This window comes from Anabrus simplex, chromosome 1 (assembly GCF_040414725.1).
Source record: "Anabrus simplex isolate iqAnaSimp1 chromosome 1, ASM4041472v1, whole genome shotgun sequence".
In the NCBI taxonomy this organism is placed as follows: domain Eukaryota; kingdom Metazoa; phylum Arthropoda; class Insecta; order Orthoptera; family Tettigoniidae; genus Anabrus; species Anabrus simplex.
Window position 1 is genome coordinate 1,234,683,967 of NC_090265.1, and position 18,318 is coordinate 1,234,702,284.

The 18,318-nt window shown below is 37.0% G+C and overlaps 1 protein-coding gene across 1 annotated transcript in view; it reads right to left on the reverse strand.

Moving 5' to 3' along the window:
- Clbn (Nuclear export mediator factor NEMF homolog Clbn) overlaps positions 1–18,318 on the reverse strand; it is a 140,368-nt gene that overhangs the window by 56,390 nt on the left and 65,660 nt on the right. The window contains exons 9-11 of the mRNA XM_067137608.2: positions 10,852–11,048; positions 5,591–5,771; positions 5,295–5,489 (exon numbers count right to left, since the gene is read on the reverse strand). Coding sequence (XP_066993709.2) covers positions 5,295–5,489; positions 5,591–5,771; positions 10,852–11,048 — 573 coding nt within the window. The remainder of the gene's footprint in view (positions 1–5,294; positions 5,490–5,590; positions 5,772–10,851; positions 11,049–18,318) is intronic.

The window sequence follows — 18,318 nt, forward strand, 5'->3', positions numbered from 1 at the left end:
TGTCCTTGTACAATTCTCGGCCTTCCGAGAATATTAACTGCCCATATATCTGAGGTATTTATTTTTCTTTAATCTTCTCTTGGTCTGATAATTGCTTCATCCTATACTCGCCACGGTTGAGTTAGAAAGACTTTTTTCATTACATTTGTTTCTAATTTATTTGCATGTTAACTTTGCTTTTACATGCTTCTTTTGGTATTTTCCTTTACCGATCCACTATGTTTGTTTTGAAAACAGAAGGTGACACGGATTCATGTGTGCGTGTATGGGATCTCCGAAACCTTTTATTCGTATCGCTTCTTTAACATACCGCTTGAGCTCATGTTCTATTATTTTATCGCTTGTTCTGTATATTTCATGTCCACCACATTTACGTGGTATGAATATGAACTAACAACGCAATTGCTTGCTTTCTATGTGTACTGGATGGAGACACTCCGTCTCCCTATGATGGACCACTTTCTGGTTCGTATTGCCTGTTTGAGCTCAAGAGCGGTCGTTAAATTTAGTTATGTGCTGTGTGGCTGACGTTCCTATGCGTCCGGCCTGTGTGTCCCCTTATCGGCGACATAAACACGATGGTCTCTGTGTTGGCGAGGGTGGTTCTGGCCCTTATCCGTGGTAGATTTTGTGTCTAATTTATTTATTATTCATTACGCATTGCCTTCATTGGCTTTCTTTACCTATTTTCTAGTTTATTATGTTTTATTCTAAATGGAACGCCTTTCTATATTATCTTTGTTTATTTGGCGTGCGACCATTGAAACCTCCCCTTTTCCCCTTTCTCTTTGGTTTAATTTTATGAGCCTGGGCATCCTTCCCTCTTCTTCTGTTTTAAGCTCTTTACTCGACGATCTTTTATTCTTGGGGATATAGTTTTTGTTTATTCGGGTGTTATTGGAATGGAGAATGTTTTGATAGAGTTCTGTTCCTGCTTTAACTTACAGTCGCTTGGACCTGATATGCATAAAAGAAATACTTTGAACTCCCCTGAATTTATGTTCCTCATTTAATTGAGGTAGATGCCATGCCATTGTACCCGAGTTTTCATCATGACTTACATTAAGGTAAGGGAGAAAAAGGGAAGGTGTGATCAGCCGTGAATCCTACATGTTTTGATTAAGGGCCACGTACAACTAACATAAGAAATTAGATTATTTGACCTCCTTGTTTTGCCTATGTCAGTCTATCTGACCTTTTGATTTTTCTCTTCTTAATAAACTTACATTTTTGCCCTTAATCCTGTTCTACTTTAATTTCTTTGTGTCTCTTACATGTGTATTATCTGATTAAGTGGCCCGGGTCCAGTTCCTGGCAGTCTTTGCCAGTTTTGGCCAAATCCACTGTATTGGGTCTTCGTTGTGTTCCTAGTAGTAGTGCGGTGTATATACGGGGATAATGTCAACTAGTTCAGTTTTTATTTCTAGTGCAACTTGATAGTGCTGCCACTTGTTGTGGCAACTAATACTGTATGCTACTTTTCAAACATTCATCCAACTGGCAGTGGAAATTGAAGATATTCAGAAGATATTATACAATATGTGAGAAGATAGCTCCTAGTTTGAAGACACTGTACTCAAATCCTTGCTTTTTAATACTGTGATTATCCTCTTTTGTGCCAAGGCTTAAAAGTATTAGTCAAAAATAGCTAGATTTCAGGATATTTGAAGTTTTAAAAACATAGAACACGTTAGTTGTAAAGGGTTTAAAATGAGTAACACATCAACATATTTCAGAAAATCCATTTTAATTTTTTAATAACCATTTTATTCTGTTGACTGTTGAACATTAAATGAATGGCTTTTAGTATGAGGATCCAATACAACATGACACAAAATATATAATTTATAATTAAATTGTTTCTTTTTCAGGTATTTTCTAAATTGTATTTATTCATAAATTCGTTCTGACAGTCTGAAGAATCAATCAGTTATAAATTAACTGAGTCAAAACTGAAAAGAAATAGATTCCACTACAAAAATAAATAAAAATTACACAAAAGTAATCAATTCAGTCTTAAATGTTCTTTAATGCTATTATTTTGAACATTTATAATGCCCATTAAGAATGCTTATTTTAGTAGACTTAACCCGACCATTAACCAACTGTGACCCATACCCCAATTTAAAAAAAAATGATTTATATTAATTTCAGATTATTTACATCAGGACTTATTCACAAAAATCACACAGGGGGAATATAATTTAATTTATTTGTATGTCTACCCCTTAATCCCGTTTCTTGATATAGAGTTGGGGATGAGGTGAGATGAATTTAAAAGGCAAGGTTTTACAATCATACGCCCTTCCTGATCCCAATCTCAGTTGAGGAGCTAATGAAGATGAATGATGGTGAATGGAAATTGGGTAAGGTAGTGGAAGTAATTGGCTGTGGCCTATAAATAGGACTGTCCTGGCATTTGCCTGGAAGTGAAAATGAGAAACCAGAGAAAACCATTCTTAGGACAGCCCACAGTGGGGTTTGAACCCATGTGTCTCCCGAAAGCAGAACTTGGCTCCATTGCTATAGTGCATTAACAAGCGCAGCCCCTCCGACTGCTATGTATAGTTTGTTTTATTTACAAGTTTCTTTATGTTGCACAGACTCATATAGGTCTTATGGCAATGATGGGATAGGAGTGGGGAAGGAAGCAGCCATGGACTTAAGGTACAGCCCCAGCATTTGCCTAGTGTGGAAATAGGAAATCATGGAAAAACTATCTTCATGGCTGCCGACAATGGGGTTCAAACCCAATATCTCCCAAATGCAAGCTCACACCTGCACGCCCCTAACCCCACGGCCAACTTGCTCGGTGGTATGTATTTAATTTATTTAACTGATTGTATTTCATAATGGAGGTTTAACAGACACATCTTTAAAAAAACCCAAGCACAGTCTAAAGCAGAAAGCAATTCTCTATACACTTGTCTTGTTTGCAGACTCATTCTATCAAACCCATTTTAGACTAACATACCCCATAAGCAAGGTAAAAAAGATGTTAATATTAATCCATAATTAATATAATCAAGAAAATTACTTATCAATAATCCATTTTACTCAGGAAACTCTATGTTACTATCTGCCAAAACTGGAATGAAATATTTTGATTTTTCCCCTTGATTTAAATGTTGAAATTTGAACTAATCAATTTTGGGTAGCATATATTGTTTTAACTGCGCAAAAGCTCATTAATGAAGTCTTCTATAACAAGGACTGAGTATCATTGGCCTCCATTGACTCAATGGCTAAATGGCCTCTGGTTCAAGGGGTCCCAGGTTCAATTTCCAGTAAGAACAGGGACTTTAATTTCCACTGGTTAATTCTTCTGGTTTGACGACTGGGTGTTTGTGCCATATTCATCATTAGAATTCATCCTACACAGGGCCCCATTCTCACAGATGCATAGGTCGCCTATAGGGCATCAACTCAAAAGACCTCTGTTGTGGACAACACCATCCAACCTGATCTACACAAGCACAGTGCTGGAGGAAAGAGGACATCCTGGCTATACTTGTGTTCTCTGTTAATGCAATACAATGGATCTTTTAAAAACTTCACTCCACTGTCCAGAAACATGACGGATTAGAACAACATCTGTCTTCACTATTCTTTAAGTATTTCCTCCAGCCAACTAATATTGTACTAAATATGGTTGGGCACACACTCTCAATTTATTTTGTCCAGGTTTGAATCCATGTACATTTTTAACAGTTTCCATGTACTTGTTGAATATATTTTTAATATTGAAGCTATGTACATTTTAACATAAACTCCCATTGCATTTGTTGATTGTATTTTATCTCGGATTTTTATGTATCACTGTTTTGTTGTATGTCTTTCTTCTTTGTTATTTTGCTGATGATGACCTCTAAGCTAGGTGGAGACATGTCCAAGGTATTTTAAACAACTACAGTAGAACCCCGCTTAACCGAACTTCGCTTAACCGAAACCCAGCTTAACTGAAATGTTCTGGCAAAATTGTATTTTAATATTTCATTTTTACCCTCTCGTTCTTAGCCATCGATATTAGTAATTCTCTTGCTATATGAGCTGAGAGCTAACCCTATTTTTATATCATGACTTATACCACAATGCATGTGTAGCATAAAACAAAACAGTTTCTTACCATCTAGTTTGTTCCAATACATTTTTTCTTGAACAAGCAGGAATTATTACTATTGCATTATTATTATTATTATTATTATTATTATTATTATTATTGTATTATTCGTCATGAAGATTATGTAGATAGTTGTTAATGTTGCTTCAGTTGCAGGAGTTTCATGTTGTTTACTACTTGGACTATACTGCAGCTTCTGTTAGGAAACCAGGGAAGTCCAGCGACCCTTCTCCATTCATATTTTTCTTCCACCCAAGGTCGTTCCACTGGCCTTGCGGTTTTATAAGTTAGTTCCAATGCTTTTCTTAACCCATTGCAAAAGAAATTGTTTCATTATTTCAGATTGCTTTGTGCTTTGTTGAACAAAGCAATGAATCTACACCAGATGATGTATTATTGATTAAACGGTGGTGCGACATAGCTGCATGACAGCGCTGCACCAAGAATATTCAAAAGAAAATCACTGATTTTATACAATGAGTGACATTCTGTAAACATTTTAATGTTATTTTACAATATGCACCTTTGCTTAACAGAATTTATGCATTTTCATTTCGAAATTTAACTTCTGAAAATATTCACCATGTGTCATCCGAAAAAACGTGTCAACCGAAGTGGCTCCGCCCCCTTTATTTCGGATAAACGACGTTCTACTGTATGTAACTTTTAAAACAGACCATTTAATAAATGGCAGAAGTGTACTGAATAGGTGGACTGAATATAAATGAAATCTTTTAAAAAATTTCATCTTCAGATACTTGAAGTCGATATGGAACCGGAATGAAGTTTATTACTTGATATGAAATATATGAAGTGGTCATTGACTTATTTTCACGTGTGTATCAGCTTATCATCGATGACACAAGAGGATTATTTCAGTATGATAGTTGTGTATTATAATTCTACAAGATGATAAAAAATGAACACTGATGTGACGTAAGAAGAGAGCACTCAAGAAATATGTAAAAGCAGTGATCAGATGTGACTCACCCCCATTTGTTGAAGTCTGCGATCAGTTACTTGCAAGGATTTACCTGTGTAATTTGATTGTGTACAACACCTTCAGATGAAAATGTTCTGGAGCTTGGAATGCTTGTATGAAGATGCTGTTGTGTGTGCAAATGATACAGTAAATTATAACAGTATGTATTTATGAAAGAACTAATAAATTTACCTTTCAACAGAGCTCTCTTCCAACCTGAAGAGGAAACTAAAGCCCATTATAAGATGTGCTGGTAGGAGGTAGTTCTTCTTTCCACGGATCATAAATGCTCCAGTGGTAAGGTATTCTCCTGTAGGAGCTGTTTTAGATACCTGATCACTTTGTACCCACCAAGCACTTGTTACAACTTTGGCATCCCATGCAACACTGTAAAAAGAATTGTATCAAGACTGAATTATACAAGGAAGCAGTAAAGTTATGCAGTCAATCTAATCCTAAAGTTGAATCACTTATAACAAAATATTTACCTGTATGACATTGCCATAACTCCGGCTTCATTAAGAGTTTTTGGTGGCACTGGTTGCCCACTAGGGTTCTTTATTACGATACTACTGGCACCCTGGATATCTGCATGGACATATACATCTCCTGGTCTCATGTAACGCTTCACAATCAGTTCATTCTGCTGAGGATCTCTTCCACCAATAACTGCAAAAAATTAATAACACTTTATGTGTGTCTTATAGCCTATTTAAGAAGATCCTCTGGCAGGGAAGACATTAGTTGTCATAAGGTGAACGTGTAAGCAGTGGTTCCTGATTTGTGTACTGTTACGCTCTAGGAAGCTGCCGTTTCCTCAATGCGTACTGCAGAATAGTACAAAATAAATCTCTTCTTTGTTTTGCAATTTCCAGAACAATGTGATAGTATGTGATATCTAGATGTTTTTGTGTGGTCCAATATCTCAAACTAGTAAATGATGATGATGATGATGATGATGATGATGATTGTTGTTGTTTAAAGGAGCCTGACACCTAGGTCATTAGCCTCTGTAATAGTAAATGACTTTGCTAAAGCCTCTCATAGATGTTTCTACGTTTCTGGATTGCTCTAAAAACTTCTTGGGTATGTTGTATGCATAGACAAATCTCTTTGTACTGTATTTTTTAAGACGGACTTGGCTTTTATTGAACTGTAAATTAACTGTTGTGTAATAATTCTTGTGAAAGTGAAATAATGCTACCAGTGTACATTGTGTCGAAAAATGTAAATAAACCGTATTTACTCACCTGTAACACCCCCCTTAATTTTAGAGTATTATTGGGGGGAAAACATTGGAAAGAAAGGGAGAAAAATCACAAAAAATTGTTCAAGTGACCAGGCAGCAAGTGCAACATTTCAGTTACCAGTGAAACCAAGGCCACCTGCACAATGGCCTTGGCAACTCTCACCCGCTACCCTAGATTTCTCGATGCCCTTCCAGCTTCTGAGTTCTGCATCTCGCACGGCTACACATACTGAGCAATTAAAAGCATCCAGTACAGAAGCAGGAGTGAAAATGAGCAGAAGAACAAGTTTTTTAGCATCCTTCAACTTGAATGTATTAGAATATCGTCGCTGCCGGGACAAAACCTCCTATGTGAAATATTTTATCTTAGAACTTTGGCCGGTAACGTTCTGTCATCTAAGGTGCAATATTGTGTGAATATTGTCAAGGCATTCTCGCTCTTCATAATGTATATGCTGCGGGTCAGTATATCTCCATAAATATTATCACATAGGAGGTTTTGTCCCAGCAACGACGATATGCTGCAGAAAGTGAAGTGGGAGCAGCGAGTCATAAATGCGAAGTGCAGCTATCTATGATTCATTACTGGGAGCAACATCATTCCTGATGCAGTGTGAAGAAAGGACAATACGAAAATATGGACATAAAAGTTCTGGAGTGGGTTACAGAAGCAAGAGACAATGACAATGATGTAACTCACAAAATGATGCAGTTTAAAGCACGTAAATTTTCACAAAGTCTTGGTACTGCAGCGAAAGGTTTTAAAGGAAGTAGAGGTTGGTCAGAATGTGTTATGTGTCAAAAATGGATTAAGTTTGCCGAAAAGGACATCACTCTGCAGTATCTTCCATCAGATTATACCAACAAAGTGATTAAATTTTAACACTTTGTTGCAAGACTTCGGACATTGCAACGCTGTGCAGCCTTGAACACTGCATCATGCTGTGCGGCTGTGACGCAAGCGCAGCGTTTAGTCATGTGACCAGTTATCTGCGGTAATGCAGGTGGGGTTTATACAAAACTGTTTAAATGTGCTAATATCACTTTATGTGTAAATAAAGTATAGATTTCAATGATTATTTTGTGTGTTGACTCAAAGATGCAAGATGTTCTTTTTTCTGCTTTTAAACCATACCAACCGAATGTATATTATTGAAATTTTCATCTATTTTACCCTCCCCTATTTCTGAAGTTGAAAATTAGTTTTTTTTTTTTTAAAGGGGGGGTGGGGTGTTATAGACAAGTAAATATGGTAAATATGATAAGAGTCATTTGATCTTTGGTCCTACAACAATAACATTAATAGAATATTCCTTTCTTAATAGAAAAGATCTGAAATTTTTTAGATATCTTTATGACTTCTTATCTGCGCAAAGCTGGGTTCTTTTGGTCACTGTGTTAATGAGCAAGTATTGAGTGAAAATCAATGTAGAGGAGAATAAGGATAACTTTATTCAGCTACATTCCAAGATCACGAGGAAAGGCTAAGATGAACGGGCTCATCCATCCAAGCTGAATTTGCTAAAGGATGTTATTTATTCAATGTATTATTTCATATTATGTAATGTTAAATACAGGTTTAAATTATTTTTAATCAACTTATGTAATCGCATTAGAAAGGTGTAATTATTAGGCATGTTTTGGTCTGGGGTACTATGGGACTACACTTATTTAGCAATGGTGCCATGAACCGAAAACCACTGGTGGTATTCTCTGCAGAAATATGTGAGTACAGACTTATACTTTCTAGGAGGATGTATGGAAAGAAAAACTTTAGGAATACACATATACACACAACTCGAATGAAATACACTGTACTTACTGTAGTTATATATAACTGGATAAGAAGAGATAGAGAATGGAAATCTAAGCAAGGACATGAAAGAGTAGAATAGAAAAATGTGTTCAGCATTATGCTTCCGAAGGTGATACTAATGAATATTGAAATATGTTCTTTCTAGCATTGTTTAACTCCACATTATATGAACTTTTAATTTCTTTGCTCAGATAAGTTGTTTCGTCTTTCTATTGTATTTACATTGCCATAATTCTGTCTTTCCTCGAACATTTATTTTAACATAACTCTTAACTTATTATAACAATATACATAGAAATAAATCAACTTGAGTCAGTTAAATGCCAGAACTATACAAGTACAAACATAAGAAACAACACAAGAAAAGAAAAACAAAATGAAACAAAACAAAACACGAAAATGCTATAACTGTGAATTACAGTAAACTGACAGATAAAATCCAAAATTCTCCACATGAACAAAGATTTAAAACGAAACGAAAACATGTTATACTTGCAGTTATTGGTACATGTAAGGGTACATATGACATTGTGGTCAATAGGCCCATGCCCTTAGTGTGTCCCAGGTACGATACTGTATTTCCTGGTGTATTATAGCCCCCTGGCTTTTCGAGAGAAAGAAAATGAAAAAAAATAAAGCTTGCACATAAAACCACCAACATGATTCATCAGAGAACAACAACAATCCTGCTTCGAAGCAGGTACAGGCCATACTGCAGCCCCCTGGCTTTTCGAGAGAAAGAAAATGAAAAAAAATAAAGCTTGCACATAAAACCACCAACATGATTCATCAGAGAACAACAACAATCCTGCTTCGAAGCAGGTACAGGCCATACTGCAGCTTCGATGACATCACACAAATTTGTGAATAGTTTCGTCCATTCGACCCATGCAATGAAAGCACACTCCAAAGTCATAAGGTACATGTGTTAGTTAAGAAATGTCTGCCTCCGTAGCGCACTGCAGCTCCGATGCCGTCATACAAATAGGTGAACAGTTTCATATGTCCTAGCCATTCATTGCAAGCACACATCAGTGATGCGATATATCTATTTTGTTGTTAAGGATGTCCGCAATCATAAGGGTTGTAATTATAAGCTATAAATTTGATTTTTGTTCCTTACTGAAGTGCAATTACAAGAAATATGTTGACAAGAGGGTCCACCTTTTCAGTACAATAAATAAGTAAATAATATTACATCAGTCTTGTGATATAATATTATTTACTTGATATATTGTACTGAAAAGGTAGATCCTCTTGTCAATTTATTTCTTATAATAGCATAACAGTTAGCACAATTAGCTGCCATTCTGGGTGCCCGAGTTTGATTCCCAGTAGTGCCAGAGATTTAAGAATGGCAAGAAGGTTTGTATGCAGTAAAATTGTACATGCATGCATGGGGGCATGCATAAATTGAGCTGCACCACCTCAGGATGAGGACACAAGTTTACTTTAGTTAAGAAATATTCACGGTTGTTGCTATTAATATAGTAGGTGAAATCATTAACAAAGTGATTGTCGTTTCCTCATCCCGAGGTGGTGTAGATCTTTTTTAGACAGGCCCCCAGCGGAAGGGAGTTGAATGTACCATTTTTACCGCAAATCAACCTTCCTGCCATTTGTAAATCTCTGGGGATGCCGTACCAGGAATCGAACTCAGGCTTCTGAGGACGGCAGCTAATTGTGCTAACCATTACGCTGGCGGACATTCTTAACTACAAAACACAGACATATATACATGACTGATGCGTGCTTGCAATGCATGGGTCGGATACGAAACTATTAACCTATTTGTGCGACGCCATCAGAGCTGCAGTAGGCCTATGCAACAGATGCAGACATTTCTTAACTACGAAACACAGATGTACCGCATGACTTCGACGTGTTTTAATTGCGTGGGTCGTATGGACGAATCTATTCACAAATCTGTGTGATGGCATCAGAGCTGCATACGGCTTGTACCCGCTTCGAAGCGGAATCGTTGTTGTTTTCTGACGTATTGTGTTGGGGAGTCTAGTATGCGAGATTTATATTTTTCATTTTCTTCATCTCGAAAAGTCAAGGGGGGTATAATAAATACGTGAGGGGGTCTAATATACAAGTAAATACAATATTTGCAATTCAATATTTCAAAAACATCAGATTGAAAGTAACAGTACATGTTTCGGTCTCATTAGGCCATCTTCAATTGCTTAGAAATAACATTGGCTTAGAATTTAATGTACCGAAAATTACAAAATATGAATAGAATTTACATTCATATGATATACTTTAAAATATGTGTGTGCTAAAACATCATTAGATGAGAGAGTCAAAATGGGTCTGAAAATGAACAGTTTTAGGTGATGTATGAAATTTATAGAGGACTAGGACTGGGAAAGTAATAGTCATGGATTTAATTAAGAAACAGCCCTGGCATTTGCTGATAATAGAGTTCAAAAAACTGCCATCTTCCTAACAAAAACTTGCACAAGAATCTAGTGGGAAACTACTACAAAACACCTAAGCCATGCAGGAAGACCGAACATTATAAAATCACTTCAAGATTCAGGTCTTTAAAGTTACTATGATGGACTCGAGCAAGCTTAGGTGATGGATAAACCCACTAAAATTTGAATCCAAGACAAAGACAAATTATACAGAAGAGGCAGTAAAGTCGACTAGTATAAACATAAAATTCATACCTAAATAATTCTCTGAGCTGATAAACCAGTGAAATTTCTCAAACCAATAAACTTTCCTGGCTTTATTTATAGAAGTAATGGTTTTCACTTCCTTGAGAGCTTGTTTGGTCTTCTTTTCAGCTGATTTCAAAGCCTTCCCTTGAGACTCTAGAGTTTTTTGCTGTTTTTTTGCTGCATTCCTTTTCTGATCATAGTATCTAAAATGATACAAAATCTTATAAATTACAATATAAAAAGAAAAAAAAACAGAAAATGGAGACAAGATAAATAAAAACTATGATGCATACGTGGGCATGCATAATAAAAGACCTTTTCATCTCCCATTTGTAATGGCACCTTAAGACCAATCTATGCAAGATATATGCAGGGATTACTTTTCTCCCTTAATTCCATAACAAAAATTAGGGTGTGTGATGTAAACAATGGCAAGATATACACAAGTAAATACAGTATTGAATGGGTAATGTCATTTCTTTTGGCTAAAATAGGCAAGCAAATAAACACTTAAAATTTAGGGAATAGGCAGTAAAATAATGAAAATAGGTATTTAAAATGATGGTAAATAGGCACTAAAATAATATTCAGCAGAGATTAATTATGTACACAAGAACCTCATTTATCCCGCCCTCATTAACACGGATCTCCGGTTTATCTGGATCGAAAATAATAAAAAATTATTTTTACTTGTACAGTATTTCTTTTACAGGGTTGACTCTTCTTGAATGTCTTTTCTGCTAAGGATGGTTAAGGACATTGTAGATACAGTATATTAGATAGTATCTTGCCCGTTATATTCACGCGTATCTTTGTGTGTATCTATTAGAGCATAGTAAGATAAAATAGCACTAATAATAATCTGTCTACGCATTTAGCTTTGTTGATAAGCTCCAAGTAGTTCTTGCAAATTTTAAACTTGCAATTTGCATTTCTGTTTATGTTTAATAATAACATATAGTAATTAGGATACGTCTGAACGTAGTTTAAAATTATTGTAGTGTACTGTAGTATATTATTAGAAATTAGCGTGCTTATTTTATTACTGTAAAATATTTGTGTAGTATAGTAGAAGTAGCTGTAGAAACACTCTACTAGAATTCTGTTGTAGTAATTAGGATAGGATTAACTCTAGTTTAGAATTGTCTAATCCGTGGGTATTCCTTTCGGTATTCAGTAATTAACGCCAGTTTTTATCCTGTTAGAGTGTTGTAGGATAAAAATATAGTATGACAAAGTTGTAGTGTAGCAGTATATAAATTACCTTACTTTCATGTGATCCTTGTGTACTACCCTAGACAATATTACTTTCTTTTCATTTTTTTTTTTTTTTGCACAGAATAAGATATTTTATTTTTCCTTTTATTTTCATTTTCCCATAAAGAATGGCTAAGGAGTGCAAGTGTAGGAACTGTGGGTGTGGCCCGGCATTAAGGAGTATGAGGGATGAGTTGGAGAGTTTGAGGGAGATAATTAGGATTCTCTCAGAAAACAAGAAGGGAGGTAGACCTCCCTCAAACAATGTACAGGATACAGTAGGTGTAAAAGAGGGATGGGAAGGAAAAGGGGGAATTGTAGAAGACAGGCGGTCTAATGTTTTAAGGGGAAGGAGATTGCAGGCTAAGGGCTTTATTCAGGATCAGAATTCAGGACAAATGTCTATCAGAAATCGGTACCAGTCGCTGCCGGTATTTGCAACGGATGGAAGATGAGGAACAGGGAACTGTTGCTGAGAAGTGTTGAAGTATGAGGAAGAGAAAAGGTAGGAAAGGGAAATGTAGGGTGGAGGATAGGAAAAGACAGATGGAACAGGGTCATGGGAGGGAGAAAAGGGAGGAGGAAGTAGCTTCTGCAGCTGTCAGGAAAGAGAGGGCTGACCAGGAGGGGAGGGGGGGATCAAATGAGGTGGGCAGGATTGAGGCTCTGGTCTTGGGGGATTCCATTGTTTGACATGTGGGGAAAGTGTGTGGAGGAAAGGGAACCAGGTTAGGGTGTTATCCAGGAATTAGGTTGATGCAGTATTGAGAAAAGTAGAAGCGAAGGAGGAGGGAAAGGAGAAGGTGGTAGTGTTTCACGTTGGTAGCAACAAGGTAAGACAAGCAGGTGTAAGTACCAACATAGTTGGGGATGTGTGGGATCTGGTAAATGCAGCATGGGTGAAATTTAAGGAAGCAGAGATTGTTATCAGTGGAATACTGTGTAGGAGGGATACTGACTTGGAGGTGATTGGGGATATTTTTTTGCTATTTGCTTTACGTCGCACCGACACAGGTAGGTCTTATGGCAACAATGGGACAGGAAAGGCCCAGGAATGGGAATGAAGCGACTATGGCCTTAATTAAGGTACAGCCCCAGCATTTGCCTGGTGTGAAAATGGGAAACCATGGAAAACCATCTTCAGGGCAGCCGACAGTGGGGTTCGAATCCACTATCTCCCGGATGCGAGCTCACAGCTGCATGCTCCTGACCGGATGGTCAACTCACTCGGTGATTGGGGATTTGAATGAGACTATGGAGTGGGTATGTGGCAAACTGGGAGTGAGATGTCTAGATCCTAATGGGTGGGTAGGAGGTAGAGATGTGCGCTCAGATGGCCTTCACTTAAAACCACAGTGGTACGTATAAGTTAGGAAATTTGTTTAGAAGGGTTATAGGGAGATACATTCAGGGAAACAGGGTGGTCTAAGGAGTGGTGATAAGGATACACGGATCTGGAAGACAAGTAGGGATACATAAAAAAGTGCTGAACTGTGGAAGTACTGTAAAGAAAGGAACAGAATTAAATAATTTAATAGATATATACTTAACCAGATATTGTAACTGGAGTTGAATCATGGCTGAGAAATGATATAATGGATGCAGAAATTTTCTCACAGAACCGGATTGTGTATTGTAGAGATAGGGTAGGAATGGTAGGAGGGGGAGTATTCATTCTAGTGAAAGAAGAATTTGAAAGCTACGAAAAAGTTAAAGATGAGAAACATGAAATTCTAGGTATAAGGCTCATTTCTAAAGATAATAGGAAACTTTATGTCTTTGGAGTGTACAGACCAGTAACGGGTAGCAATGAACACTGATTCAGAATTATTTGATAAGATAATCAGCTATGTGGGAAACGATATGGAAAGGAATGTGCTTGTAGCGGGAGATCTCAGTTTACCAAATGTCAAATGGGAAGGTAATGCGAACGACAGGAAGCATGACCAACAAATGGCACATAAGTTAATATGGGAAGGACAGCTGATTCAGAAAGTGATGGAACCAACTAGAGGGAAGAATATTCTGGACGTGGTGCTGGTAAAAAAAAAAAAAAAAAGCTGTATAGAGAAACCGAAGTAATAGATGGCATTAACAGTCACGAAGCTGTTTTTGTCGTAGTTAAAAATAAATGTTGATAGAAAGAGAGGTCTTAAAATTAGGACTATTATGCAGTACCATATGGTTGATAAAACAGGCATGAGGGAGTATTTAAAAGTAACTATAATTGGCAGAAAACAGTAAATAAAAATGTAAACAGTCTCTGGGATGGGTTTAAAGCAATTGTTGAGGAATGTGAAAAAAGGTTTGTACCTTTAAAGGTGGTAAGGAATGGTAAAGACCCACTATATTATAACAGAGATGTAAAGAGACTAAGAAGGAGGTGCAGACTGGAAAGAAACAGAGTTAGAAATGGCTGTGGAAGTAAGGAGAAATTGAGGTACAAGGAAATTGAATCTAGCAAAGAAGTCAGCTAAGGATAACATTATGGCAAGCATAATCGGCAGTGATACAAATTTTAGTTAAAAATGGAAGCGTATGTATAGGTATTTTAAGGCAGAAATAGGTTCCAAGAAGGATATTCCAGGAATCATTAATGAACAAGAGGAGTGTGTATGCGAGGATCTTCAAAAGGTAGATGTATTCAATCAGCAGTATGTAACAATTGTTGGTTACAGGGATAATGTTCAGTTAGAGGAGGTGACTAATACTAAAGAAGTATTAAAATTTACCTATGATAACAAGATTTACAATAAGATACAAAAGTTGAAAACTAGAAAAACTGCTGGAATTGATAAGATTTTGGAAGATATACTAATGACAACAGGTTCGGTTATAGTACCATATCTGAAGTACAGTACTTATTTGATTATTGTTTACATGAAGGAGCTATACCAAATGAATGGAGAGTTGCTAGTAGCCCCTGTGTATAAAGGAAAGGGTGATAGACATGAAGCTGAAAACAGCAGGTCAGTGAGTTTGACATGAGTTTCATGTAATATTTGGGAAAGCATTCTTTCTGATTATAACAGACATGTTTGCAAAATTAATAACTGGTTCGATAGAAGGCAGCTTGGCAGTTTAAGAAAGGTTATTCCACTGAACCTCAACCTGTAGGATTTCAGCAAGATATAACAGATATCTCGGATTCAGGAGATCAAATGGATTGTATCGCGATTGACCTGTCTAAGGCAATTGATAGGGTGGATCATGGGAGACTACTGGCAAAAATGAGTGCAATAAGACTTGACAAAAGAATGACTGAAAGGGTGACTATATTTATAGAAAACAGATCTCAGAGAATTAGAGTGGGGGAAGCTTTATTTGACCCTGTAATAATTAAGAGGGGAATTCCTCAAGGCAGTATTATTGGACCTTTATGTTTTAATAATAATGTTATTTGTTTTACGTCCCACTAACTACTTTTTCGGTCTTCAGAGACGCCGAGGTGCCGGAATTTAGTCCCGCGGGAGTTCTTTTACGTGCCAGTAAATCTACCGACACGAGGCTGACGTTTTTGAGCACCTTCAAATACCACCAGACTGAGCCAGGATCAAACCTGCCACATTGGGGTCAGAAGGCCAGCGCCGTAACTGTCTGAGCCACTCAGCCCGGCTTTTATGTTTTCTTATATATACGAGGATTGGGGCAAAAGTCATGGCAACTATTTTTTTTCTTGAATATACCAGTCTGGTTGGAAAATGTGACATACCGGTATACAGGCGAAAGGACAAGGTGTTAACTACATGTGTGGACAATGAATAGCACTGAAATATCATAACAAACTGATTTATTACGGTAGTATACAGGGCAATAAAGCCTTCCCAGTGCAAAAGAATGACAACACAGTACACATAAAGTTGACATCCATCGTCTGTCTTCATCCAGGAGCTGCTCGATGGCGGCATGTGCCACGTCGGTCCGCACACTGACAGGTCGTCCTGAACGTTGCTCATCACTGGTTGACACACGTCCTTGCTGAAACTTTCCTACTCACCGTGCTACTGTACGGTATGGTAGGGCATTATTCCCAAGGGCTTCCACTAATTCACTGTGACATTCCATCGCATTTCTCCCTCGAGAACGGCTATTTTGATGTAAGCGCGCTGCTCAACACAGGTTACGTTCATCTCGTACGACACTCACCAACTGACTGATTTCACAGCCATTGCTGCGAGACAACTAGCTATCACAGAGCCATCTGTTGTTCTGCGTACACACTATGCCTGCAGAACTTCCACACGACACACATACGTTTGTGATCCGTTCACATATCTACAAGAAAAAAAATAGTTGCCATGACTTTTGCCCCAATCCTTGTATAAATGATGTGAGTAAAGAAGTGGAATCAGAGATAAGACATTTTGCAGATTATGTTATTCTGTATAGAGTAATAAATAAGTTACAAGATTGTGAGCAACTGCAAAATGACCTTGATAAGGTTGCGAGATGGACAGTATGCAATGGTATGATGATAAACGGGGTTAAAAGTCAGGTTGTGAGTTTCACAAATAGGAAAAGTCTTCTCAGTTTCAATTACTGCGTTGATGGGGTGAAAGTTCCTTATGGGAATCATTGAAGCACCTAGGTGTTAATATAACGAAAGATCTTGATTGAGGTAATCATATAAATGGGATTGTAAATAAAGGATACACATCTGCACATGGTTATGAGTGTGTTTAGGGATTGTAGTAAGGATGTAAAGGAGAGGGCATATATTGTAAATGTCTGGTAAGACCCCAACTGGAGTATGGTTCCAGTGTATAGGACACTCACCAGGATTACTTGACTCAAGAACTGGAAAAAATCCAGAGAAAAGCAGCTCGTGTTGTTCTGGGTGATTTCTGACAAATGAGTAGCGTAACAAAAGTGTTGCAAAGTTTGGGCTGGAAAGACTTGGGAGAAAGGAGACGAGCTGCTTGACTGAGTGGTATGCTGCTTAAGACTCTTTCATGTTTTTACCTGTATTGAACTTACTACATACCTGCCAACTTTACAAAACCAAAAATCAGGAGATTTTGATATGAAAATCAGGAAAAATCATGAAATACAATTGGTCAAAACTGCTTATTCTACATGTCTTGCAAAATACAGGAGTACTATGGTATATATTTTAACACTTACTGCCTCAAAACCCGACTGTTGCTATAAGAGGCTAAAAGGCTAAAAATTTCACACCTCTATTCCCTCACAGGAAGTGTGCGAGTGAGATGATCGGTACCCGATAAGCCTTCCGAAAATAAAAGAACTCATGGTCTACATGTGTGAATCAGTCATGCTCTTAGATGCCATTAATTAGCAAATGCATAGTTTAATATATTGCATCATGCGCCAGCATGATTATGCCAAGCACAACACTATTTTTATCAAATAATAAATTAAAAATCGCCAGAATTGTCTCCAAATGACTCCTAAAATCTATACAACAGTCACTAGTCGCTATCTTTGAAATTCTGTCATAAATTACTAAAATAGACTCCAAATCTAGCGACTAGTCTCTAGAATCGACTAGACTGATGTGAACGGACACGAAAATAGCACACGAGAACAAGAGATTTACAATAGATATACGCGTCACGACATACAGATTTCTATAAACGTCGCATATTCGTGTGCATTTCTCGTATTAATAAACGTTGATATTTCATTTGAAAGCGGCCAATGAGCGAAGGACTTTCAGCCACTGGTGTACAATGCAGAAACGGCGGGATTTGAAAACAAATGTTTGAAGTGCACAAAAATGTCTAAAATCAAGAGAAATAATAGAATAATCGGGAGGCGGGAAAAACTGTCGAAAATCGGGAGTCTCCCGCCTAAATCGGGAAAGTTGGCAGGTATGTTACTACTAGTATTTACAAGTCTTGTTTTTATTATCCACTCAATTCAATACATAAAATGTTTATTGTCTCCAAAGGGACATTACAATACAAACGTTCATTAGGACATGTTTCACTAGCTGTATCGAGCATCTTCAGCCATCTTTTATACGATTTTCTCAAGGTTGAGTCATACATTAAACCTTATTTATAACAAATTTGTTCATTGAAAATGTTTTACACAATAAACTTTTCAGTTTAAAAAGTAAACAAGTAAAATTGACAATTAAATTGTATCATTAATGGACTAGACGTTAATTATATAATATTGATAAAATGTCGTCACTATTCAAAAAGTAAACAACATTTTTTCTGACAAATTAAAAAGTATCATTAATAT